Raw genomic sequence first — 26179 nt, 5'->3', positions numbered from 1 at the left:
GACCCCATCTTTGAGCCTTAAATAGCCCGAAGTGTAAACTATACCCAGTTCCCTGAGAGAGTCCTTCCCTTACAAACATCAGCAGGTAAAAACAAGTTCCCTCTGACATCTCAGCCCAAGAGCAGAGCCTCCTTCCAGCACGCTGTACAGTTTTTTCTGCTAACAGCTCTGAAGTGGCTAAGTTCCAAACCGTCCATGAGAAACAACTTATGTGTTTAGCCACAGAGCTGATGAGTAGCAAACAGAAACCAGACAAGAGTGCACAGACCTGGTGGAACACAGTTTTACCCTATAAACAGACACTTCTTCAGGGCTCTCTGTCCCCGAGTAATGATGGTTGGGGGGGGAAGCATCAAATATCAATTTTCAACCGTTTAAAGGTAGTCGGTTTGAATAGTAGGTTCCTGGGGCGTGCCTTAGCCAGAGCCTGCCCTTCAGGAGATGCAGTATGGGAAGAAGGCTTTAACCACACAGCACCACAATGCCATTAAAATACTTTGATGATTTATTTATTTATGTAGCCCATGTGTGCTATATAGATGTTAAATATCTGTATTTGATTCAGATTGTTAAAGTAATCCGTTTGGTTCAGAGACTGAAAACTGGCTTCTGCAAGCCAAATCCAGCCCCTGGGTATGTTTCCTTTGTGACTTTAGCTCCTTCAGGCGATTTAATCACCAATATGGAGGAACAAGGAGATTTCACATAAAAATTCTAGATGTCTGCCTTTCTCTTTAACAAAAGGAGAAAACTGGCGGCACTGCACCCATATTCCAGCGTAGCAGCAGACCTTTGAAACGAGAAGCGATGGTCCCGAGTAGTAGAGTTGTGTTTACACACAGTTCCGTTCCTCAGCTATCAAGCCTCGCTCCTGTAGGCAATTGACTTTGTACTCCCAGATCAGCCTAGAAGGCTGTTTAGAGTGGAAATCTATTTTTTATCGAAAGATGCCAAAAGCATGACCCTTCGCATTTGGAAACTCACCCATTCCTTCAGTAAATATTTATTGAGTCATCCTTTGTGCCAAACACAGAGCTAGGTCCTGCCTACACAGCGGGGGATAAAACAGACGTGCTGTCTTCCGCCTCTTAGTGTACACGTTCGTGGGTATTTAAGAACTTTCCCCTTCTTCCTCTCTTCCTGGCTCAAAGGCAGCTGAGGTGGAATTGTCTGTTTCTCTCCCTCCCAATTACAAACTCATCTATCCAGTCACGTAAGTTGGAGGTCATTCTTTCACCCCCAGCAGACATCTTGCACACTGGAAAGTGCCTGGTTTCTAAATAATATAGTAGACAAGATTGATTGTCCAGGCTCCCAGTTTACAGATGATGAAATAGAATTAGGAGACTGAGGCCATCTCATTCATGTTGTCGTTTAAGGTACAGTTTACAATTCAGTTGGTCATTGGGAGGCAGTTGAATCATACTGCATCACCACTAGGCAGTGTCCATGATGATCTCAGTAAACGAGTAAGGCGTTCTTCAGGATCCAGGAACCAAAAACACTGGGGCATCACGAATACTTACACCACAAGCATCTGACTGAGCAATGGTGGAATTTGAAGACTCATCTTTCTCTTTTGCCCTTCCACTTTTTACATTTATTTTGCAGGCATCTTTTTTTTTTTTTTTTTAACACTGAGGCTCCGCTGGGTGGATGGAGATGAGTTTCTGCCTGTCGTAATATGAATGTATAATGAAGGCAGAACCAAAGACAAGCCCTTTTGTTAAGGAATCCATATCATCAGAGGCCCCAATTGGCAGCTGATTGTTTTTATTTATTTCTGTAGGTTTTACATGACACCTGGAGACCATTTAAAACGTGACTTGGCGGTGAGAGCTCTGTGTTTAAAAATAACGCTCACCCAGTGCCAAATCACTTTAGAGTCGGGTACAAATATTGAGACAAAAACCCCAGCTGTTATTGCTTTGGCTGCTAATTTGAGGTGTCAAATGAGAGCCCGACTGCTATACGTCAGTGAATAAGGCCCCTTGTGAGGTCATTATGTTTTCTAACAGTTGAGAGTAATGGACTGATCAGTGCAGCATCAGTTGTTTTCATTATATGCCCACACAATGGTTATGAGCTTTAATTTAAACGGTCCTCAGGGAGATGAGGGAAATCGGTATTAGGCAGCACCCGTGATAGTCCAGGAGAGGAGGTACCGTAAGGGAGATGGCTTCCCACCCTCCTCTCTCTTCTCTCTCCCTCCATCTTTCATTCCTCCTGCCACATCTGCCCTCAGAGACTCATTGTCTGCTCCAAACAGGCAAAAGATGAGCTTTTCTCAAGGAGCAGATCTGAGCTCTTGGTTCTTCATGGTGTTCTGAAAAATCCCAATCGGCCAATCCAACAGTCAGGGCGGCTTTTGGCAACACTTAGACTCATCGGCCAAGCCTGGACCTTGGAAGGCGTTGAGCCACGATTGCCCTCTCTTCTCTGTAGCCTCTACTACCGTCCTCCTGTCCGTGCTGAGCTTTCTCTGTTCCTGGGACCAGAGGAGGGTCGGGCGATGCTGTTGCTTTGAGCAGCCTTGACAGCGAGGCAAACACCTGTGTCCCTGGCACATCGAAGCCAGGCAGGTCTGAGTCTACCACTAACACGTATGATTCACCTCCACCTCTGGACAGCAGGGAAGTCGGACGGCCGATGTCTGCCGAAGGCAGTCCTGTAAGAGGCAGCTTTGTGTAATGATAAAAAATATAGGATCTGGTGTGACACTTTCCTGGATTTGAATATTGGCTCCACAACTCTACTATTATGTGATCGGGGCAGAGTTCATTGATCTTTCCAGGGTCCAAAGTGGAAATGACCAGAGTGTCTCAGGATTGTTGGAAGAATTAAATGAGATAATGCATGCAATTAGCAAAAACATGATCAATAGCATCAGTATTGTTGTTGCTATTATCATGGGCATCTTTATTGGAAGTTCTTGGCAAGCTCACCTCAAAGTAGTATCCTTTACTAGTCCACCTCATTGGAGGAAAGCAGAGAGCTCATGGGAGAACCTATAACATCAGTTCAGGTTTCTCGAAGGACACGTTATCGTACATTATTCTTCCTGATTTCTGGAATTTCCCAGAGCTTCCAGCCAAATCAGAACAGTGCATAGCTGGGTGAGAAAGTCAAGTTCAGCTTTGATAGGAGGAAACAGTCAGGGAACTTCATCCAAAAATGACTGAGTCAGTGCAGTTGGGGAGAGACCCTGGGCTGGGAGAGAGGCTTGGGGATGCCTCTCTCGACCTCGGTAGGCCCAGTGGCATTCAGTGTGTGCTCTCCCAGGGCCAAGTCCACAGAGAAGCCACCTACACACAGCCTAATGGGCCGAGCTAGCCAACAGCTTTCACATTCCCAGGATCCAGGAGCATGTGGAAGGGCCTGGTCATCAGCAGTAGGTACCGTGGTTGATTCCTGGTACCATGATGGCTGTCAGTCAGCACCCACCAAGCAAGACCAGGACAAGCCAGTCCTGCTTTGACACAGCAAGAGGGAGAGGCAGAAGTGAGCCCTGCCAGACCCTCCCTTTGAGGTCTACATGCTACCAGAACCCCTCTGTACTTTCATGCCCCCATGGCAGCCATTTAGGTGTTTCCCACAGGGTCCAGCCACAGTGTTTGCACTCATCTGCTCTTTAGGAAATGATTCTGCCTACTTTGGTTGTGCCTGGCCCTGTGAATGCAATGTAGGCCTTGTGGGAGGTAGTTATATCTCCTGAGTTTAGAGTGCTGGCCACTGGGCTCCCACATTTGTAAGTACAAGTCAGGGAATCAATCTCTAGACTCACTTTAAAAAGACATCCTGTTGCCATGGCCATGGCTGCTGATGACCCACCAAGAGTCTCCTTCCTGGTGACCCTTAAAGAGGGAACCACCTTATTTATCTAGACTTAAGAAGAAGTCAACCTGCCTTGAGACAGGAGATGAATGGGCCAAGCTACCAAGACGGTCAATCTGACCCAAGGAGTCTGGATCCCCACCTGTGCGGAGGGGAAGAAGAGGGGTTCCAAGAGCACCCCCGGGAAGCTTGGCACTCTGGGAGACTGCAGTGGCACTTACTGTGGATGCCTGGTTTTGCAGTTATGTGATGCCTGCTCACAGATAATATTGCTGCATTAGAGCCAATTACATAGTGTTATGGACACACAACACGCAGATTACACCCAGAGCCAGGAAAGCACAGCTTGACAAAGCAATGGCCTAATCGGAGGAGACGGAGGGAAATGTCAGCCTTATTAAGGTTGCCAGTGTGGTGTGGCTGCAGCTGGACTTAGCTCCTCCAGATCAAAGATGGTTATCTTGAGTGATGCAAGGGAGAGCCACGCTTTAGCCCTCAGCAGAGACCATTGGGGAGCCAGGGGCAGAAATCAAGTCGGACCTCTCGAAGAGTGATCACAGCCACCTCCATTGAGGACTGCGTACTACTTAAGAACTTGGGCCTCTCCCTAAACAGGAAGAGACCCAACTCCCTTGTGCTCTCCACACAAGAGGCCTTCGGTCTCAGGGGCAGCCATGTGCTGCCCTCCACATTCAGGTCAAGGCTCTGTCCTTAGCCTTTTCCCTAGTTCACTGGTTCTCCAACTTGAGCTTGCATAAGAATCCTCTCATTCATTGAAACACACAAAGCTGGGCCTACACCAGAGTTGCTGATTCAGTAGGTTGGCCTGATGCATATACTGAAAATATGCATCTTTAACAAGTCCACAGGTGATGTTGCAGATCTGGGGACCACACCTGGAGAACCACTGTCCAAGTTCATTCCCTGCCCATCCCAAGGTGGGTTCTCCTGCCCCGTCTCTTGAACAGGGCCTTCTGCTAGGCTTTCATTCCATCACAGCATTACAGATTCCAGGAGCAGTGGGACCCAGCTTCCCAGGTGGGAGCATGGGATGAGAATAAGAAGTGTGGATTCTAGGGTGAGATTGCCTGGTTTTAAATCACAGCCCTACCACTTGCCATTGGGGCTTTCCTGCCGATGTTTTACAGTCTTTAAGTTTTGAAAGTCGTTGACCTAATCCCCTCTCCTTACCAAGAAGTTATGTGACTCGCCCAGCATATCACAGCTAATCGTTGGCAAAGACAGGACCGGAACTGCCCAGTTCTAGAGCAGCCAGTGGGCAGCAAACATGGTTTATAAAAAGCCAGTTAGTAAATATTTTAGGCTTTCAGGCCATATGGTCTCTGTTGCAACTACTCAGCTGCTGTAATGTGAAAGCAGCCATAGACAGTACATAAACAAATGGGTAAAACTGTATTTACAAAAACAGGCTGCATTGGATGGGCTTTAGCCTTTAGGCAGTAGTTTGCCAACCCCTGGAACAGACCGGTATGTGTACCACTGCTTCATACATACATTGCGACTAGGAGCCCTTGTCTTGCCTGGATGCCCCAGTATTTAGCTAAGGAACACAGGGAAACACAAACTTTGTCCGGGTACCAGTGTTCAATTACATGCACTATAGGAGCAATAGTAAGTCCACTAATCCCCTAGTGCCCTGGAAAAAAAGTTTAATGCCCCCTTTCTAGTGCTCACAAGCAAGAGAGAGTGGGATCCACTGGTAGAAGTAGCATGGTCCACACAGATGATTTGAATATGGAAAACAGTCCCTTTTCATTAGACATTAATGCTCCAATTATGACAAAACAGAAAAGAGACTAGACAGAATACAGGTTAGTCTCAATAGAAATATAGTATATATAATGGGGTAAGTAAGGGCTTTATAAGAGAGAAATGGGAGGTAGATGGACTGTCTTTTAAATGCCACGGGGTATCCTTCTCAAACTCTTGTAAAAAATTGCATAGGGGCTTCCCTAGTAGCGCAGTGGTTGAGAGTCCGCCTGCCGATGCAGGGGACGCGGGTTTGTTCCCCAGTCCGGGATGATCCCACATGCCACGGAGCAGCTGGGCCCGTGAGCCATGGCCGCTGAGACTGCGCGTCCGGAGCCTGTGCTCCGCAATGGGAGAGGCCACAACAGTGAGAGGCCTGCGTACCGCAAAAAAAAAAAAAAAAAAAAAAATTGCAGAGGAAGGAACACTCCCAAACTCATTCTACAAGACCACCATCATCACCCTGATACCAAAAGCAGATAAAGATACTACAAAAAAAGAAAATTACAGACCAGTATCACTAATGAATACAGATGCAAAAATCCTCAACAAAATACAAGTAAACAGAATCCAACAACACATTAAAAGGATCATACACCATGATTAAGTGGGATTTGTCACAGGGATGCAAGGATTCTTCAATATATGCAAATCAATCAATGTAATATACCACATTAACAAATTGAAGAAGAAAAAAACATATGATCATCTCAATAGATGTAGGAAAAGCTTTTGACAAAATTCAACACCCATTTATGACAAAAACTCTCCAGGAGGTGGGCATTCAGGGAACCTACCTCAACATAATAAAGGCCATATACGACAAACCCACAGCAAACATCATTCTCAATGGTGAAAAATTGAAAGCATTTCCTCTAAGATCAGGAATAAGGCAAGGATGTCCACTCTCGCCACTATTATTCAACATAGTTTTGGAAGTCCTAGCCACAGCAATCAGAGAAGAAAAAGAAATAAAAGGAATCTAGATTGGAAAAGAAGAAGTAAAACTGTCACTGTTTGTAGATGACATGATACTATACATAGAGAATCCTAAAGATGCCACCAGAAAACTACTAGAGCTAATCAATGAATTTGGTAAAGCTGCAGGATATAAAACTAATGCACAGAAATCTCTTGCATTCCTATACACTAACAACAATTAAGGGAACAATCCCATTCACTGTTGCACCAAAAAGAATAAAATACCTAGGAATAAACCTACCTAAGGAGGCAAAAGACCTGTATGCAGAAAACTATAAGACACTGATGAAAGAAATCAAAGACGATACAAACAGATGGAGAGATATACCGTGTTCTTGGATTGGGATAATCAGTATTGTGAAAATGACTGTACTACCCAAAACAATCTACAGATTCAGGGCAACCACTATCAAATTACCAATGGCATTTTTTATAGAACTAGAACAAAAAATCTTAATATTTGTATGGAGACACAAAAGACCCCGAATAGCCAAAGCAATCTTGAGAAAGAAAAAAGGAGCTGGAGAAATCAGACTCCCTGACTTCAGACTACACTACAGAGCTACAGTAATCAAGACAATATGGTACTGGCACAAAAACAGGAATACAGATCAATGGAACAGGATAGAAAGCCCAGAGATAAACCCACACACCTATGGTCAACTAATCTATGACAAAGGAGGCAAGGATATATAATGGAGGAAAGACAGTCTCTTCAATAAGTGATGCTGGGAAAACTTGACAGCTACATGTAAAAGAATGAAATTAGAACACTTCCTACCACCATACAAAAATAAACTCAAAATGGATTAAAGACCTAAATGTAAGACTGGACACTATAAAACTCTTAGAGGAAAACATAGGAAGAACCCTCTTTGACATAAATCACAGCAAGATCTTTTTTGACTGACCTCCTAGAGTAGTGAAAATAAAAATAAACGGATGGAACCTAATGAAACTTCAAAGCTTTTGCACAGCAAAGGAAACTATAAACAAGGGGAAAAGACACCCCTCAGAATGGGAGAAAATATTTGCAAACAAATCAATGGACAAAGGACTAATCTCCAAAGTATATAAACAGCTCATGCAGCTCAATATTAAAAAAACAAACAACCCAATCCAAAAATGGGCAGAAAGACCTAAATAGACACCTCTCCAAAGAAGACATACAGATGGCCAAGACGCACATGAAAAGCTGCTCAACGTCACTAATTAGAGAAATGCAAATCAAAACTACAATGAGGTATCACCTCACACCGGTTAGAATGGCCATCATCAAAAAATCTACAAACAATAAATGCTGGAGAGGGTGTGGAGAAAAGGGAACCCTCTTGCACTGTTGGTGGGAATGTAAGTTGATACAGCCACTATGGAGAACAGTATGGAGGTTCCTTAAAAAACTAAAAATAGAACTGCCATATGACCCAGCAATCCTACTACTGGGGATATACCCAGAGAAAACCATAATTCAAAAAGAGTCATATACCACAATGTTCACTGCAGCACTATTTACAATAGCCAGGACATGGAAGCAACCTAAATGTCCATCGACAGACAAAGGGATAAAGAAAATGTGATACATATACACAATGGAATACTACTCAGCCATAGAAAGGAGTGAAATTGGGTTATTTGCAGAGACGGGGTCGGACCTAGAGCCTGTCATACAGAGTGAAGTAAGTCAGAAAGGGAAAAACAAATATCACATATTAACGCATATATGTGGAATCTAGAAAAATGGTACAGATGAACCAGTTTGCAAGGCAGAAATAGAGACACAGATGTAGAGAACGAATATATGGACACCAAGGGGGGAAAGCGGGGGGTTGGGGGTGGGATGAATTGGGAGATTAGGGTTGACGTATATTCACTAATATGTATAAAATAGATAACTAATAAGAACCTGCTGTACAGCACAGGGAATTCCACTTTGCTGTACAGTAGAAACTAACACAACATGGTAAAAGAACTATACCCCAATTAAAAAAATAACTAAATAAATAAATAAATAAATCCGATGGGGGGAAATTGCATTATTTCTAGTTCATACTGAAATGCCCATTCAGTAGCTTGTCATGGTACAAAAAGGGGAGGCCAGGACAGTCTTGAAGTTTCATAGAATTAATGTGACCCTGAACTTGAGCTTGAAACCTGACGGAAAATGCTGAATTAAGAGCACTTACTTGGAGAAAAGCTTCCAACTGGGGCGACTTGGGGTAAAGCATATCTTCTCAATAGAACAGGGCAGTGAGATTAAAGCTAGATTCTAGAACTAGAAAAACTCTTCCGGGAAATGGAATTAATAAATAAGGTGAGGTTGATGAGGTCACCATAGGTTAGGCTTGGGCAGTCATCTAATGGGGGTGGAGGTGGGTCATTGTTAGACCAAACCATTTATTTTTTTCTGTTGATTAACTTTCAAGAAAGTTTCTAGAGCAAGAGGCAATGGGAGGCTTGCTCCGTTATTTCCGGCTTTGGGTCCCTGAGTGGAAATGACAGAGAATATCTTTGCTGGAGTAACAAACTTGCCCTGAAAACAGGAGGCAGTGACAAAGTTGGGAGAAACTGTGAAAAGAAAGAGTAGAGAGTCCTGAATCCTCTAGGAGCTCGTTGCTACCCTGGGTAGGTCTCTTATGTCTTACAGCCTCAAATTGCTGATCTGCAAGATGGGGACAATAATTTCAACCTCAGAGTGCTTCAAGTACCACATAAGATGAATGTGAAAGTATACCGTAAACCACAAAAGACCAAACAAACAGAAGCTACAATAATAATAGCTAACAATTACCGATCACTGCCTACGAGCCAGGCAGCGTGCTAACAAGTGTGCTTTCCGTGCCCTGTTTCAAGGGCGTGATGGTCAGCTGGATGATGTCGCCCCAAAGATGTTCACGTCCTCATCCCAGGAACTTATGAATCGTACCTTATGTGGCAAAAGGAACTTGGCATATATGACTAAGAATCCTGAGATGGGGAGGTTATCCTGGATTATCCAGTCAGGCTCTAAGTGTCATCACACAGGTCCTCTTAAGAGGGAGGCAGGACATCAGAGTGAACAGTAGGAGATGTGACAACAGAAGCAAGAGGTCAGAGTGATACAAGGAAGAGGCCAAGAGCCAGGGAATATGGTGGCCTCTACAAGCCGCAAAAGACAAGGAAATGAATTCTTCTCTTGAGGCCTCCAGAAGAAACACAGTCCCGTGAACCCATTTTAGACTTCTGACCTCCAGACTGTATGAGGATAAGTTTACGTTGCTTTAAACCACAGAAGGTGTGGTAATCTGTTACAGCAGCCTTAGACAGCTAAGGCAGGTGTCATTTCTGGAGTCAGGCTTGTGTGGATTTAAGTCCTGGGACCACCACTCGCTTCATCCATGACATGGAGGTGATAGAAAGGTGCCTGCCTCATCGGGTGGTTATAGAAATGAGATGACAAGTAGGACCCTCAGCCCAGTGCCTGCCTGGCATAAAATAAGCTCGCGGTTAATGTTGGCAATTATTAGTACCATCTCGTTTAATCACCAGGAAAGCTCTGTGAGATCAATGCTGCTCTCTGCCCCGTGTTACAGAGGAGGGAGCTTAATAAGATTATGAAAACTTACTCGTGGTTGCACGGGCCGTAAGTGGCAGAGGCAGAATCTAAACCAGGTCGTTGCCTTTGAGGCCATGCTCACCCACTCTGCTCTTCTGCATCAGGGTTATGACAGTGACATCTCCATCAAATGCCCGCTGCTTAGGCTGGGACACAAGAACCAGAGAGAGCAGAGTGCTCCCTGCATGGGCAAAAGCCACCAAGACTGGAAATCGAATAAATCTGTGTTTATTAGGGAAAAAGAAACTGTAGCTGCCATGGAGATCAGCATCTAAGAGGTTAGCAACCCTCTGACGTCCCTGGGCGGGGCAGCCCCACACAGCAAATCATGAAGGTCTGAATACTGTGTTTAGTCACTTTGGTTCGGGAATAATTGCTATTATCGTAAATGTTTTATAGCCCTCATTACGGCTCACATTTAAATATCCGTGTAGTCATACATTAATAAGTCATCGCTGCCGGACGACTGCCGGATGCAGTTACAATCCAAGCCCGGCATATAACTGCACTGTGTATTCAGCTAAACTAGGGCTGGCTGTGAACTCAGCCTGATGTTGAGTTGCTGGGTAGGTTTGGAAGGAAGCCTCTTTTCTGCAAAGGCTTCTTGCTCTTTGCTTTTTGAGAGATAAGGGGGACACTCAGATTTTTGTTCGGTATTGAGTCAACGACCCTAACTAGGTATCCCCCAGGTGTGGAGCCTAGAACTCTAGGATGGATAGAAGCAGAAATGAAGGCATTGTTTCTGCCCTGGAGGCATTCTTAATCCTCTGGAGAGGGCGTGGGATGGCGAGCATAGCCCTCGCTCCTCGGAAACTCCCTACCAAGGCAGGAGAGCCCGGATGGATGGGAAGGACAGATTCTTCCGCCCTGTCTGATGACGTGCTCTGAACACTTCCTGGGTGGATGGAGATAGGATGGATTCACACACACACACACACACACACACACACACACACACACGCACACACACACATACACACTTATAGAAAAGATAAGCCACGTGAAACAAAATAGCTATGTAGGTTCAACTTCATAAAATGTCAAGTGTCTGAATTGGTGCATTAGTAAAGTTCCAGAGTGGGCAGAAGCAGGCAGTGTAAATCTGGTTCATTCCTCTTTATCATACTCTATGCCTAAAATAATGCCAGACACAAGGTAGGTGCAGAAGAAATATGGGGGGGAGGGAGGAAAAAGTATTAGGTTCTGTGCCTCTGTGTAAATAGATTTCCTCCTGGCCTTTTTGGCCAAAGGCCTTGAGGCATAACCTGGGGTGAGGGGTATGTGGTCCCTGGAATCCTCCTGCGACTAGTGTCCCCAGAGGAGAAAGCATCTGTGCAGGGCCCCTTGGGTGGGGTGGGGTGTGTATGGGGGCCACTGTGTGCCAGACAAACCTCTGTTTATATTCCCTTGGGGGTTGGGGTTGTGTGAGGGGAACAGGAATGACCAGGACAGGACTAGATTCTCTCCACCAACGTCAGTTAAACGGTAGCCTCAATGAGCACGTACTGTCTGCTAAGCCTTTTACCAGCCTGTGAGGTAGGTACCATTGCCTGCCTCCTTCTGCCGATGAAGAAGCTGTGGTTAAGAGATGTTGATCATTGGCCCGAGACCACACAACTAGGGTATATAAGACTCAATCTGAACCATGTATGGACCAGGCCTTGGGACTGTAGTAATGCATAAGGTAGAAAATGTTAGAGGGCGTTTTAAGAGGAAGATAATGTGTTTACCGAGAGCCAGGGGCAAAAGAAGTCTGTTTTAACCAGTGAAGGCTTCCAAAGAAAGGCTCCTTCCTGGGCCAGTGGGACCCCGTGGGAGGGTAAGAGGAGGGGGTGGGTGAAAAGAGGGTATCTGATGTGGCCTTGGGGGAGCACAGGAGCAAGTGGCCATCACGAAGGAGCGTACCACGGGCTGCATCCAACTCCTGCTCTTTGGGATGCAGAGTGAGGCAGGTGTGGGTCAGAGAGCTGAGAACTAGGTCCAGTCTTGCCACGAACGGTTGCCTCTGTCTGCATAGTCACTGAAATAACCGACCTAGACAGGCCCTTCGGCTACGTAACATTTCCACCTCTGCACATGGTTTCCTTGGCCGCCATGCTTTCCCTGGGCTCCCGCGATAGGTCCTTCTGGAAGGGTAAGCCCAGGGCCATACTTACCTACAGCCTGATTTCATTCTGGTCCATTTATGGGGCTCACATCCGTCTCTTCCCTTTTCCCTGTACAAAGATACCAGTCAGTGTCAAGGCTGCACTGGAGGAGTCCCCATCCATGGTCATCGGGAGGCACAAGCAAGTAGAGACTGAATCCCTGTGCTCACAGAGCTCACAGACTCACTTCAGACAAGATGTGCTTAAAGAGCCAGAAGATGGCTGGAAAATACTCATAAAATAACCTATCCACATAGCATCCTGCATGAGGCAGTATGTATAATGGGCAGAGCAAGGAGTTTGGAGCAAGCGAGTACTGGGTTCAAATCCCATGTCCACAGCTTAATAGCTGTGAGTCCTTGGAAAAGTAGGTTTACTTCTCTGAAGCTCAGCTTCCTCATCTGTAACACAAGGATAAAGCCTCCCCTGTAGGGTTGTGTGCAACTAAGCAAGATGTTTCGTATCTGTTTCCTTCTCTCTAAAATGAGGCCAAGAATATGTAACTGGCATTGTAGTTGTGGGAATCAGCGACGTTGTAACGAAGCACTCAGAACGCAGTAGGATTTCAGGAGGCAAGCTTATTGCTCCAGGTAGGTAAGTGAGTACTGAGAGGGCAGCAGAGGAAAGGAGGGATCCATTTGTAAAAGGAATCAGGGATTCTCTTCTCATCTGGAGACCCGTCCACTTGTCTCCGGCTGCTGCACCAACTGACCCATGGCTGTTGATTGATGGTCCCTCTTGCAGTCACATCCATCCCTTCCCCACCTTCCATAAGCATCCTGGTACCTGCCACACTGCTGCCCTGTTGACCTGTTTCTCCTCTCTCTCCGCAGCACTCTCAATAACAACAACATTAGCCGCATCCTGGTCACCAGCTTCAACCACATGCCGAAGATTCGAACCTTGTGAGTAAAGGTCCCCTGCTTCCTCCCCCACCTGCTCCCCACCTTATGCAGCTTCAGAGCATCACTCTCAGCTGCTTGTAGAGCCTCACCCTTGGTTCCTACATCCACACACCTCATCCCTCTGCTACTGACTAAGGGATGTTGGTGAGTGAGGGCAGACTTGGGAGAGGGTCACGGAGCCATCCGTGGTTCTGAACCACCATCCTGCCTCAGGCCAACTCAATTCTCTTCACCCCGGGAATCTTCCTGGACTGGGGAAATCTTCTTTGTGTTTTCCACCTGGATGGAAAAGTTTATTAGTGTTACATCGCCACAGAACTTTTAGAACAGGGATGTGATGATTCATCATTTGTTTAGTTCGTGTCCTGTACCACTGGCAGTTCTATCCTACTGCCAAAGGCTACAGTTGTTGCCCGCTCTGGGAACGGTAGAGGAGGGGGAGTCTTAGCTACCCCTTCACCCCAGCCTCCTACCCTCCACACACCACACTTTCCTGCTCCCTGGATTATATTCTGGTGTCAGAATGCAGTAACTCCGTTCTTTATCTTTAATGTGTTGGGTGGGCTCAAGCCTTCCAGAATGTTTACTCAGGAAGCAAATCTCCCCATGGCGCCCCATACCGAGAGCAGGTCTAGTGCCTTTGTTACCTGGGAAGTTCTCATCTCTCAGCCAGAAATCCTTTTTCAGTTCCTCTGCAAATGTATTCTGCTGGCCTTTCCAAAGAGGTTCATACTTGATGTTTTTCTTGTGTTGGTGGAGCCCCAGTGGAGTTTATATCACAGCAGTAGGGGAGAGTCAGTCCCCAAGAGTAAAGTGCCTGGCACATAGTAGACAATAAATGGTATTTATAGTTATATTATTATTATCATCATCATACTATTTATCCAGAAATCTGGATTAAAAATACCAAGCAACCAGCTTCTCTATGGCCCCTGAGCAACATTGCATCCAAGCAGATGTGAAAATCCTTAGAGCAGTGGTTCCCAAAGTGGGGGGTCCCTAGACCAGTAGTGTCAGCATCACCTGGAACTTGTTGAAAAGCAAAATTGCAGGTCCCACCTCAGACCCATGGAATCAGAATCTCGGGGGTGGACCCAGCCATCTGTTTCTAACAAGCCCTCCAGGAGATCTCAATACTTATAAGGTTTGAGACCCCTGCATTAGTGAGAAGGTGACCTTATCTCAGGTAAGAATGAAGCAAAGATCAATGAAGCAATTGATGAGGAGATGATACAGAGAACCCTCAGAAGGACACAGAGTTGGGAGTCAGACAGACCTGAGGTTAAATACGAGCTCCGCCACTCACTCTGGGCAAGTTGCTTCATCTCTCTGTTCTTCATAGATAGTGAATTCATAAGTGCTTGCCTCAAAGTTATGGTGGAAATGACATGTACTAACATGTAAAGTGCCTGGTCATGGTGTCCACACAACAAATACTAGTTATTATATAGAAGGAGGACCCAAGCTCAGCTTCCATCATTGTGCCCATTTCTTCCTCTGATCCCTCGTGGGGTAGCAGAATTCAGCCAAGAAAATCTATCTTCTTCCTTTCCTTTTAAAAGAGGGTGGTGGGACTTCCCAGGCAGTCCAGTGGTTAAAACTCCACACTCCCAATGCAGGGGGCACGGGTTCGATCCCAGGTCGGGGAACTAAGATCCCACATCCTACATGCTGCATGGTGCGGCCTGCAGGAGAAATCACTGGGTCCTCAGGGTGCTGGGCCCGCATCTCCCCAGGCGAGTGCGTTGAATAGAAGAAGTACGGCTCTCACCTGTGCAACCAGCAGTCCAGCTCCTGTGGGCGGCTGCTTTGTGATTTCTACCTCCCCTCCTGTTATTTTCAGTTGAAAAGCATCAATAAGAGAGCAGGGAGGGGTCCACGGGAGGCAGGGAAGATGGTGAGGCCTGGATCTTTGTTGGGTGGTTGTAAGGGTGGGGGAAGAGGGTAGGAGAGTTTTTTCTCCTTGTTTCTGCTGTCACACTTCCCTGCGGTCCCGAGCCCTCATCTGATGAGTTCAGATCAATCCATCAGTCTCGTCTGTTCTCTTTGCTCCCCGCCTGCTGCCATTTTCTCTTTAGTTTAATTTCAGAGATGGCTCTGTAGAGAACTCCCCAGAGACTTGAGCTGACTAATCCCCCTTCACTGTAATTAAAGTGCAGTGGTGAGGGGGGAGCGCTGGTGGTGGAGAAAGGGGGGAAGAGGAGAGAGGAAGGAAGTCGTAAATGGGATTTCTAAAGGAAAGCTTTTATATTGAATTCAGAAAGCCACATTTTATAGAAAATGAATGCTGACCCTCTCTAAAAGGATTTGCTGGAAATTTAATTTAGCATCTGTGGCTAAAAGGCACCTTTTACAAATTGGCATTTGTACTCATTCACCTTACCTTCTGTAAAAGCGGTTTCGCCAACGTGAAATATGGTGTTTCTGTCCGCAAAAGACCACAGAACGACTGACAGGAACCACCCAGCCGCCTTGATGCTTTGGTGGCTAAGAAATGACAGCCTTGTACAGGCAGGGCCTTGGGTTGGGGAGAGCCTGAAGTCTGGAGCTAGTCTCCTCACAGTAAAAATAATAAGGGCAAACATTTCTTCGGTAGTTCACGGTGTCCCAGGCCTTGTGCTTAGCATTTTCCATGAATCATTTCAATCCTCACAATGGACCAAGCAAGGAGGCACCATTAATATCCCCATTTTATAGATGATAACACTGAGGCCCAGGATTAGATTGCTGCCCAAGGTCAAAGTCGAAAAGCACAGAGCCTATGTCAGATTCTGGCACTATGACATCAGAACCTGAGCTTGTCCCGTTCAGTAGGAACAAAAGCAGAAGAGCATCAGGTGAGCTGAGGAAGGGGAGACCGGAGCTTCCACGTGGCTGAAAGGCCACTGGAGGCCACCCTCCCTGTGTCATTGCCATCACAGAAGTTATTGAAAGTAATTAAGATAATGTCTCTTCTCACTCAAGAAAACTAGAAATACTCCTGGCAGTGTCTGGGCTCAAGTTTCAAGATCATCAAGATTCTTTTTCTTTTAACATTCGTATTTGGGGTAACATTGCTCAATTTGATCTACGGAACATGATGTAAAAGGCAGCTTGAAAGACTCTGCCCAGCTCGGCTCTCCAGCCCTTCTGCTGCGTAAAATTCCAAGAGGGGGAGATCTGAGCCTGTCCACTGTCCTGGGCTTTTGACAAGAGCCTTCACATGGATTCAAAAGCAGTTTGGGTCACCTCTTTTCGATGGTCGTACTTACGAGAGGAGAAATTCCTACAGAAATGGACAAAGGGATAAGGGCCATCTGTAGCAAGGTTTAAAAAGGAGGTAGCTTGGGCTTCCCTGGTGGCGCAGTGGTTGCGAGTCCGCCTGCCGATGCAGGAGACACGGGTTCGTGCCCCGGTCCGGGAGGATCCCACGTGCCGCGGAGCGGCTGGGCCCGTGAGCCATGGCCGCTGAGCCTGTGCGTCCGGAGCCTGTGCTCCGCAAAGGAAAAAAAAAAAAAGGAGGTAGCTTGGGGCTGGCCAGTGGGGATTAAGGAACAACCAACCTAATATAAACTTCCAAAAGGGAAACCGCTGACATTTTGATTATCCCAGAAATTAATCAGCTCAGTAAGGATCTGACTTACCTAAACCTCAGTTTTGTTGTTCCATTGGTCTCTTACCTCTGATTGGAACTGATGGGAATTTGTTTGCATTGATCCGCCTTGTTTCCTTAGCTTCCATACCTCAGTGCCAAAGAGGGTAACTGCCTTTCCTAATAAAAGCCAAACTCATTAAAAGGCACACAGAAAATTCTGGCACCTCAACCTGGGCATGCCACTGCAGCCTACCTCTGCTTTGCCTTGTCACTAAGAACTGACCCACTGTCACTTTTTTCCTAGACAGGCTTTATATCTGGTGGTGTATTCCTGGCCGCGCAATCATCTCTCTCTCCCTCTCTCTCTCTCTCTCTGTCTCTCCGCAGCTCACTGATGGGTCAGGAGACAGATCATTTTCCCTCATGCTGCAATTTCCCAAAAAGTCCCAATGCAGAAAAGGAATTCCCTCCTCCCCTTCATATTCTCTGGGAAAGAGTAACCAGCTCCAAGTCCAACACCAGGCCCCCCTCCATGCTTGGCACAAAGTGGTCATCTTTGTTGAATACACAGAGGTCTTGCCTTCCTTCTTAGAACTGAGGTCCTTCCCTCCAGGTTAGGATTTTGCCTTCCCTCCAGCTTCCCACCTGTCGTACCTCTTCCTGGAGTGCCAGACTAAGAGGGAGCCAGGCTTCTTTCCACAGCATCGGGGCCTGAGCTTTGATGTTCAGAGGCGAGCATTGCTTGGGGCCCATTACAGGCGCAGTATCTTGGTCCCGGGGGTATATGCAGTTGTCTTTGACTTTTAAGTATTGGCTCTGAAATACAAAAAGAAAATTATAACATCCAAATTAATCATGTTTCAACAAAATCGTAAAAAATCTTTTCAAATATTTTTCAGCGGAAAAAAATGACATTCTAGGTGGGATATGGGTTCATTTAGTCAGTCTGATGTTATGGGATCTGGGACCCCCACCCTGAGTCTGCCAAGGTCCCTGGTGGCCCTGGCCTGCCCGAGGTTTGCACCCGTGCAGGGCCAGGGAGACTCTGCTGGCAGGCAGTGCAGATGAGCTACACTTGGCCAATGTTTAGCAATGTTGACCTTACACTAAGTGGAGTGTGGTCAAGAGCCCTTCAGCTGTCTCCATTTCAGACATGGATGTAGCCTGAGCCACTGCTTCGGTCTGCCACTCAGTATTAACTGGCATGACACAGAGTACTTGAAAGTACCAAGATATTGCTGACTGATGAGCAGGTACAGAATGGGGCAGTTGAAATTTGCATCAGAAAGCCAAGTATATGATAAGCTGTCGTGACTAAAACTCACCTACCGCCACTGCTAATGATCTAAGTTTGTAGGGACTGTGGAAGTTGGAAACCCCTGATGCGGAAACCCTGGGGAAGAACCTTTAGGGTCCCCTGGGTATCCTTAGGTTGCCCTCCAGACAGTGGAAAGGAAATTCAACTTAACCAGATGAGGCTCCCCTCAGACGCGGAACCTGAAGATCCCTCTCAGGAATCTTACTCACTCCAGGGTGAGAAGCTGATCTGGAACCACAGCTACTAGAGGGAGAAAGCCCAAGAGTCCTGAAGATGGATAAAAAGCCTTTTCAGAGGCACCGAACCAGTCAGAATAGCAAATACACCAGGTGGACTTGAACTTGGGAAGGCTATGAAGGGCACTCTGGAGAAAGTGCTGTGGATTACAAGAGTCTGTAAACACCTTATTTAAATAGGAGGATGAAGAGAAGGTGCATCCTTCAGAAAGTACCCTTCTCTCTGTTCCCTGCTTACCCTAGCTAGTACACACAGCGGTATTGGTTTTAGGCTTACCAGCATGACACACAGGGGGTCCATTAAAGGGACACTTAGAGAGAAAACGAAGGAAGGAGAGAAAAGACAACAGCAGATCTCTGCCACAGTTCACCACAGACTGGAGCGTGGAGATTAAGAAGCTGTTGTAAAGCATCTGTAACCAGGGCTAGCTAAAGTACGGAAAGCTACACCTGAGTCACGCTTTTGGAAGTTTGACCTGAATCAGGGTCATCACTGTAATAATGTCACCCTCCCTCTTCTATGTGTTGAGGCTTTCCTGAGTGGGAAAGAAAAGGGTGGAATTACTATTAAAAGATGGGAGTTGCTCAGAAGCCTGGAGGCCTCCATTGGATGTGGGTGGCACGAGAAGATGACTGTCATTGGTGGCTTGGCAATAACAGGGCTGAGGCTCCTGTGGTGATTCCGCGGTGCAGAGGACAGTGTGCTCCCCCCGGGCTCCCAAGGACTGTCACACTGGGCAAAGGGCACGGAGGTTCAGCCCACTCCATGCAGACAATGGCACCCTCCCCACTTCCTGCTGTGACGGCATCTTCCCTCTGTCCCTCCCTCTCCCAGGCGCCTCCACTCCAACCACCTGTACTGCGACTGTCACCTGGCCTGGCTCTCGGATTGGCTGCGACAGCGGCGGACCATTGGCCAGTTCACTCTCTGCATGGCACCTGTGCACCTGAGGGGCTTCAACGTGGCGGACGTGCAGAAGAAGGAGTACGTGTGCCCAGGTGAGGTGACCCCACCACTCCCCTCCCGTCCTGTCCTGTGACTCGCCCACCTGTGAGCTCTCCTTAACATCACCTTGGCCTTGAACGCACACCCCAGAGCTCGGTGTGGAGCCTCGCAGGTTGCCCCAGCATTCGCCAGTCACTTAAAGAACTCTAAGGTGCCTCCATGTGTTCCAGAAAAGAAGCTCTTGCCATCTGGTAAAGGAAAATGCTCAAGGAACTCATGAATCACTTCCTGTTAAGCCTCAGGGTCCATTAGGTACTTTAGCATTGGCCAAACCCGTTCCTATCGCCCATTTGCTCCTAGAAATTGAGAGTCAGGCTAATAGAGGCTATGAGGTCAGCCTGCTTGGCTGGAAATCTTAGCTCTGTCCCTTAATGGTGTGTGACTTTGGTAAGTTACTGCATGTCTGCAAAATAGAAAAAATCGTAGTCCATAACTCCAGGGATGGGTGGGAGGATTAAGTGAAATAATGCATATAAAGCACTTAGCATAATGCACAGCACTTGGTAAGAGCTAATGAGTGGAGCTGAATTATTATAGTTTAGTGGGCCCACAAAATGCTGAGCAAACACGAGAGTTTGATCTGTGGGTAATCGAATTGTAATAGAAGCACAGATGCCCATGCAGTACTGAAAACAGAGCTGTGCTTGCACATGACTGAAGGCAGCTCATCTCTCCAGGATGGGAGGTGGCTGAGTGACCTGAGAAAAGTTTCCCAGAGGATGTCGCCTTTGCCTTGGGTCCTAAATGTTGTTTGCTTGTTTGTTTTTACTTTTCATTTCATGACATTGCCCAATCCCATCCATTCTTCCCTTTTCTGGTGGCAAGGAAGTAAGCTAATCTCTTGATTTCCTCAAAAAAAAAAAAAACAATATTCAGTTGAGGAGTTCCCCAAAGATGCATTCCTGAGATCCAGGAACTCAGTCCTGGAATTGGGAACCGGTGGCTTCTAAAGGCTGCTCTGATGCTTTCTCCTGTCATGTTACAACTTTATCAAGTCATTTAATACCCAAAAACATTTTAACATGTTTCAGAGCAGTACCTCAACAATTTGCTATAGACGCCCACATAGAAATCACTTTCCATCAAACACATAATAAAACCGTTTAGCACACAGACACCCAACTCACATATAGTGACTGTAATTACAGTAATTATTAGGAAAAGGGTACAATATCGGCATAAGTGCCAGTGAAAGAAATAATTATAGAGTGCAGGAGTCATCCAAAAGCTATGGAGAAAAACTAATTAGGGAGGAGGTTAAAACACATTATTACGGGCGGGTACAAAGTTTAAAGCTGCGCACCAACACGAATGCCAACACGAAGATGCTTCGTCACGAAAGCACCTTCCCATCAAGGGAGTGCCGAGACATTGCTTACCCAGCAGCAGTCAGGACTCAAAACCCAGGGCCGGGAGGCTGATCCTCCTGGGTCCTGGAAATGTTACTGCCCCAGGTCTCCCTCCTCTGAAAAAGCTGGATCTCACAGGTGGGTTAATAGTTACATAGGTGACTAGGACCTTTATCATATCCCCTGTTTATAGCAATCAAAGCCCATTGCTAGTGATGGGCCGTAACTTCTTCATACGAGGCCAGGTGTCTTTTAAGGACACGAGAATTTAATCCACAGACTGCAGACATGAATATGCTGTTAATCTCCACCCTCTCACTAGTAGTATGAATTTAGGGGAGGGACATATTAGGGCCCCTATGCGTGGGGGAATATTTTAGATGCTTTTCCCAGGCATCAAAATAGGATGCTGTGCAGGGCAACGTTCTGAAAAGTAAGTCAGGTACAATGGCGGGGAGAACTGGTGAATTGAACATCTGTAACGAATGAACAACCGCCCTCATTAGCGAGGTTCAGGAGGAGCACCCTCTCCCCAAAGTACTACGTCTTTCATGATTTGTTCAAGGTAGGTGGTGAGGCTGTGATAAAAGGATGCCAGGGGAAGCAGCGTGGAGCAAGACAGCCTGTGCACGCACAGGAGGTCAAAGAAATGGGCTATTTTCATGTACCGACCAACCTCCCTACCATGAGATGCAGCCCACTTCTGAGGGTGCAGGCCCTGCCTCACGGCAGAGCCCAGCGAGGCATCCGAATGAGGCGGTTTGGGACAGGCCTGATGGCCCTTGTTTAAAGCTGCAAAACCACCAGGGTCCCTCCTCATCTAAGCTATTCCTCCCATAACCCGCAGGAGGAGGACTTCAGTCAAGAAAGGAGGAGCATGGACATCTCTTTAAAAATAGAAGTCGTCTGCTCAGGAGAAAGAAAGACACGGGGCAGCAATTAAACCATCCCTATGCGTATTCATCACCAGTGGCCCCTGTTGAGGCAGCCTTAGAAAAACCTCCCTGCGCCCCTACACGGTATCGAAAAATTCACCCAACGCATGACTCCAGAGACAGGAAAGAGCTTTATCTCTCTCAGCCTGTGAGGGCCCTGCCTGCCCAAGTCCCTGATATCTGCCTTTGAATTAAATCTGGCTGTCTGGAGCCCAGCCTCTTCTCCCCAGAAGTCCGGCCTACTGGTTCCTTATCACCGCAGCTAACCCAGAAATTGCTAGTGGCGCACTCTGGCAAAATTCATCCCCTCTGTCAACGGTCCCCTTCAATCGAGGGCATTTATTTTCCTCTCCGCGGGAGACAGCTGGGCATTTTTCACAAGGGTGGGAGACTCTTATTTTATTTATTATTAACAGTTTTCTATGATATGCAACAGGACTGCTTGGTTTCCTTTAGCTCTTGCTGAAAGGATTTCTCTGTTAATTTTCCTTGTTTTAAGAGGAAGTTAGGGCCCTAGGACTAGAAGGGTCCCTCAGTGGACTTTATGAGTTCATACAGCAGATTGGAGAAAAGGTTCTGCTTTGGCCATGATTAGGCTCACGTGAGTTGCAAGTTGAATTTTTTTTTTTCCATCCTTAGCTAAAGGGCTTATTTTGGAGTTTAAACTCTAGGATTTGTCTTCCGTGTGTCAATTTTCTGATCCCTTAATCTGAGAAAGTTTCTACCAGTTACAATTTGTAACTCAAGGGTAGTAGCTAAATATTTGACCTCTTGAGTCAGTTATCTCTTTCCTCTGAATATCTTTGAACCCATTGGTTTGTCCACCCATTTCACATGTATCTGTCCTTTGCCTTTGAATGTGAGATATATTTTCATGAAGATTAATCTTGTCTTCTAGTAATAAGGGGCCATGTCTTACATTTTTTTCCGGTGCCCCAATACCTAGAATAGTGCTGGATCCTAAGAGCCTCTCAACAAACTCTTCCTCAGTTATTATTAAAAATGAAATAGGTGTATCTCCTTGGAAACAAGAAACTTTCTACTTCTTTTTTTTTTTTTAATTTGAGACTAGTTACTAGGTATAAAGTTAATTAAGGTGAGCCATGACTAGCCACCCATTTCCTTAGGAGGTTTTAATTAAAACACCATAATTGGACATTGAAGGAATGAGATTATTAGGTTTATTTAGCCATTCTCCAAATTATCATGCCTCTGGTATTTAAATCACGTTCATTTATATTCTCATCATAATTGCTCAAGTCCCATTGTCGTTGCAGTCTGTTGTTGGCTTTTGAAAGACCAGAGGCCAACAGGGATGCTTAATTTGAATAGTGGAATTAATTTATTTCCACGGGCTCACGAGGCCAGTTGATTTTCCAACTCTCCACACTCTACTGGGTGAAGTCCTCTTTAAAGACAGAAAGAAACAACGGCTCTAATGCAAGAGTGTCCAGCCATCTCCAGGGTAGCTGACACAATACATGTCTCACCCCTGAGCCTCCTTTCCTGCTTCCTGAGATTCCAAGGCTTTGATGGTTTTCCACTTCATGGCAATAGAGAGGCATGGTGGGTGTCTTTCTGGCAGAGGAGATGGTAGAAGAGCCCTTCTATTATGGGAATAATAATAATGGATCTACGACAGGGGTTTTTTGAGGATCAAGTGAGGTGATATATACAAAGCACGCAATGCAGTGCATAAGAAACATCCTATAAACGTTAGCTACTATTATGAGAATGATGGTCATTATTAGATTGGCCACGACTGTGTCCACGGGCAGGTACACTCCTCTCTCAGGGCTTCTGTTTCCCCCACCATCTCCATGGCCCTCTCTGGGTCTGGAGCTCGGTGACCTCTGCCCCACTCATCTGGGCAGACAAGTTAGAGCCTTTGGCTTTCAGGGTGATGATCATTTCCATTTGCCAATGAGCAGAAGAACAAAGATGGGGTCAGAGCTGGGCAGTCATCATATCCCCGGTCACCTCTCCATCTTTCTTCTTTCTCAGACCCAGAGGGAGAATGGTGCAGTCAGCAGAGGGAGGATAATTGGTACAATGTCCATGCTGGTGACCACAGGCACTTGCCCTGTGAGAGGTCTAGCTGGGAACACGTTCCTGCCCTCTCGCTCGTTGACGGCCCCCTGGGCTGGGAAGCAGCTCCCTTGATGACCAGTAAGAGCGGGAAGGGCCAGCACCTCCGTTCCCCCCAAGCTCTGCTCTGCCCTCCCTCCAGACATCAGGCCACAGTCCAGGGAGTCTTAGGAGACATCTGAAGGGAGGCTGGGCATCTCAGCTACCTCCTTATTAGGCACAGAGGTGGCTTTGGCTCCAGATTGAAATTCCAGAGCTGCAGTGATTAAGGAAAGGTGAGATGGGCCCCCAGAAGAGAGACAGGTACTCGGCCCACATCCCCATCTCCCTACTCTGATCAGGACATCCTTCCACCCCAGGGCAGTAGCATTTTAGCACTGGGAATGGAAGAGTTCTGAGAGCAGAGAACCTGGGTGCTTATTTTATTTTATTTAATTTTTTTTGCGGTACGTGGGCCTCTCACTGTTGTGGCCTCTCCCATTGCGGAGCACAGGCTCTGGACGCGCAGGCTCAGCGGCCATGGCTCACGGGCCCAGCCGCTCCATGGCATGTGGGATCTTCCCGGACCGGGGCACGAACCCGTGTCCCCTGCATCGGCAGGCGGACTCTCAACCACTGCACCACCAGGGAAGCCCCTGGGCACTTATTTTAAAATGAAGAAAGGAAGAACAAGCCCACATGCACTCCTAAGTTTATAAGAGAACGTCTTAGAAAGTACATGACAGGGGGTCTGCTTGCTGGTTCATCAGTGCGCTCTGATTTAAGGCCCTTGCTGTGCCAGGGAGAAGAGGCAGTGGTACCAGCCGGCAGGCTCCCTCGAGGACCATGAGGATATCTAGCCCCCCTGAGAACGCATTATACAACAGGGACACACACGTCCATGCAGGTAGGCACACACCTAGAGAGACCCTTTCCATCAAGGAGACGCAGAGACTCCTTCTACCCCAATATAAAAACTCTGCTCGCGTTCCTCTCTTCTTCCTAGCTTGTAGTCATAGTATTTTCTGGGTAGAAAGGTAGGTGTTTCCTCGCTTTGTCCCCCTTGGAAATCTACTGTCTCCTGCATCACTCTCTTTAGCCTCAATGTGTGTGGACAGGAAAGGCTGGGAGGGATGGATTTGCTGACAGAGGTCGACAGAGGACCTAGGACACCTGACCTGTGCAGGTGAGCTAGGCTCAGAGGGGGCCTCAGGGGACTGGACAGATGGCCTTTGCTGTGATAGAAAGACCTGAGCTTCAGTCATGAGAGTCCTGTCTACCCATTTCCACTCCGTTTCCCCACTCTGAGGCTGATGCTATGGACCAGTGCCCAGGGCACTCAGAACTCAGGGCACCTCCCCTCACGGTCCTTCCAGAAGAATCGTTCACCTCCGTAGCTTGGTGGCATTCAGTCCCCATGTCTCTAAGGCTTCTGGGGCAATTTCATTCATGTATTCATCCTCTCACTCACCCAAGGTGTGTTTATTGAGTGTTTTGTGCCAGGCCCTCTTTTAGGCACTGAGAATATAATAGTGAATAAGACAGAAAAGGTCACTGACCTTGTAGAATTTATATGCTAGTCTCACTCTGTCCAGAGACAGAAAGCAAAGGGGAAGGAGGACTCCCACCACACAGGACTCAGAGACCCAGAGGGAAATAGGCTTGGTTCCTCCAGCATTGATTAAGGGGGAATGTAGCCAGGGAAAACAAACTCATCTTTCAACCCCGGCTTAAACCTGAAGTGTTTTGTTTCAACCAGAGAGTAGCATCCTTGCCATGTGTGAATACCTAGCTGGGGAGCTGCCAGCCCGGGATGCTGACAGAGACTATAATTACTGTTGTTTCTCTCTGCGTAATAAAAGGTGTCGTTAGTGACCTGGTTAAGGAAGCTTTTCAAATCCTCTTTGGCCTTGACAACATCCTTTGCAATGTAGCACACCCTTTCTTCCAAATCAGAGCCACCCTGTGAAAGACACAGCTCGTTCCCAGAGGGACTCAAGGCTGCAGCCTGGGTCTGGTTGAAACAGAATTCATTTCAGCACAGAAGTCAGAAGGGGTACCTTTGAAGAAACTCCATTTCAGAACTTTCTGTTGCCCATGTGAGCCCTAAAACATAATGCCTTTCTTCCGCTCTTTTCTGACACACCCCATTAAGTAATATTTTGACAGATCAAAAGAGGGATGGCCTTCTGATACCCTGTGCCTCGGTGGATGGAAAGACAAGCGCTCAGGCTCAGGGCTCCATGGAGCCCCTGATGCTTCCCCTCCAGTAAGGTGCGGGATGTGGCACCGGAGCCCCTTGATGTTCAGGGCCAGGCGTGGCAGTTTTCTTTGGGGAGCACCATCTACACTTCAAAAGCCCTGACGCCTGCAGTCCAAAAAATAATGATAATAATAATAGCAACAAAAACAATAACAAATAACACGACTAAGCGCTAACTCTTTGCCAATGCCCCTTCTAAATA

General features: G+C 46.8%; 1 protein-coding gene across 3 annotated transcripts in view; it reads left to right on the top strand.

Annotated features, from left to right (window-relative positions):
• The window catches only part of SLIT3 (slit guidance ligand 3), a 611339-nt gene that overhangs the window by 448952 nt on the left and 136208 nt on the right, over positions 1–26179 (top strand). For all 3 annotated transcript variants that reach the window (XM_065875016.1, XM_065875017.1, XM_065875015.1), the window contains 2 exons: positions 13158–13229; positions 19193–19356. In XM_065875016.1, coding sequence (XP_065731088.1) covers positions 13158–13229; positions 19193–19356 — 236 coding nt within the window. The remainder of the gene's footprint in view (positions 1–13157; positions 13230–19192; positions 19357–26179) is intronic.

This window comes from Phocoena phocoena, chromosome 3, assembly GCF_963924675.1.
Source record: "Phocoena phocoena chromosome 3, mPhoPho1.1, whole genome shotgun sequence".
Lineage (NCBI taxonomy): Eukaryota > Metazoa > Chordata > Mammalia > Artiodactyla > Phocoenidae > Phocoena > Phocoena phocoena.
This window is presented reverse-complemented; position numbering and strand designations above follow the sequence as displayed.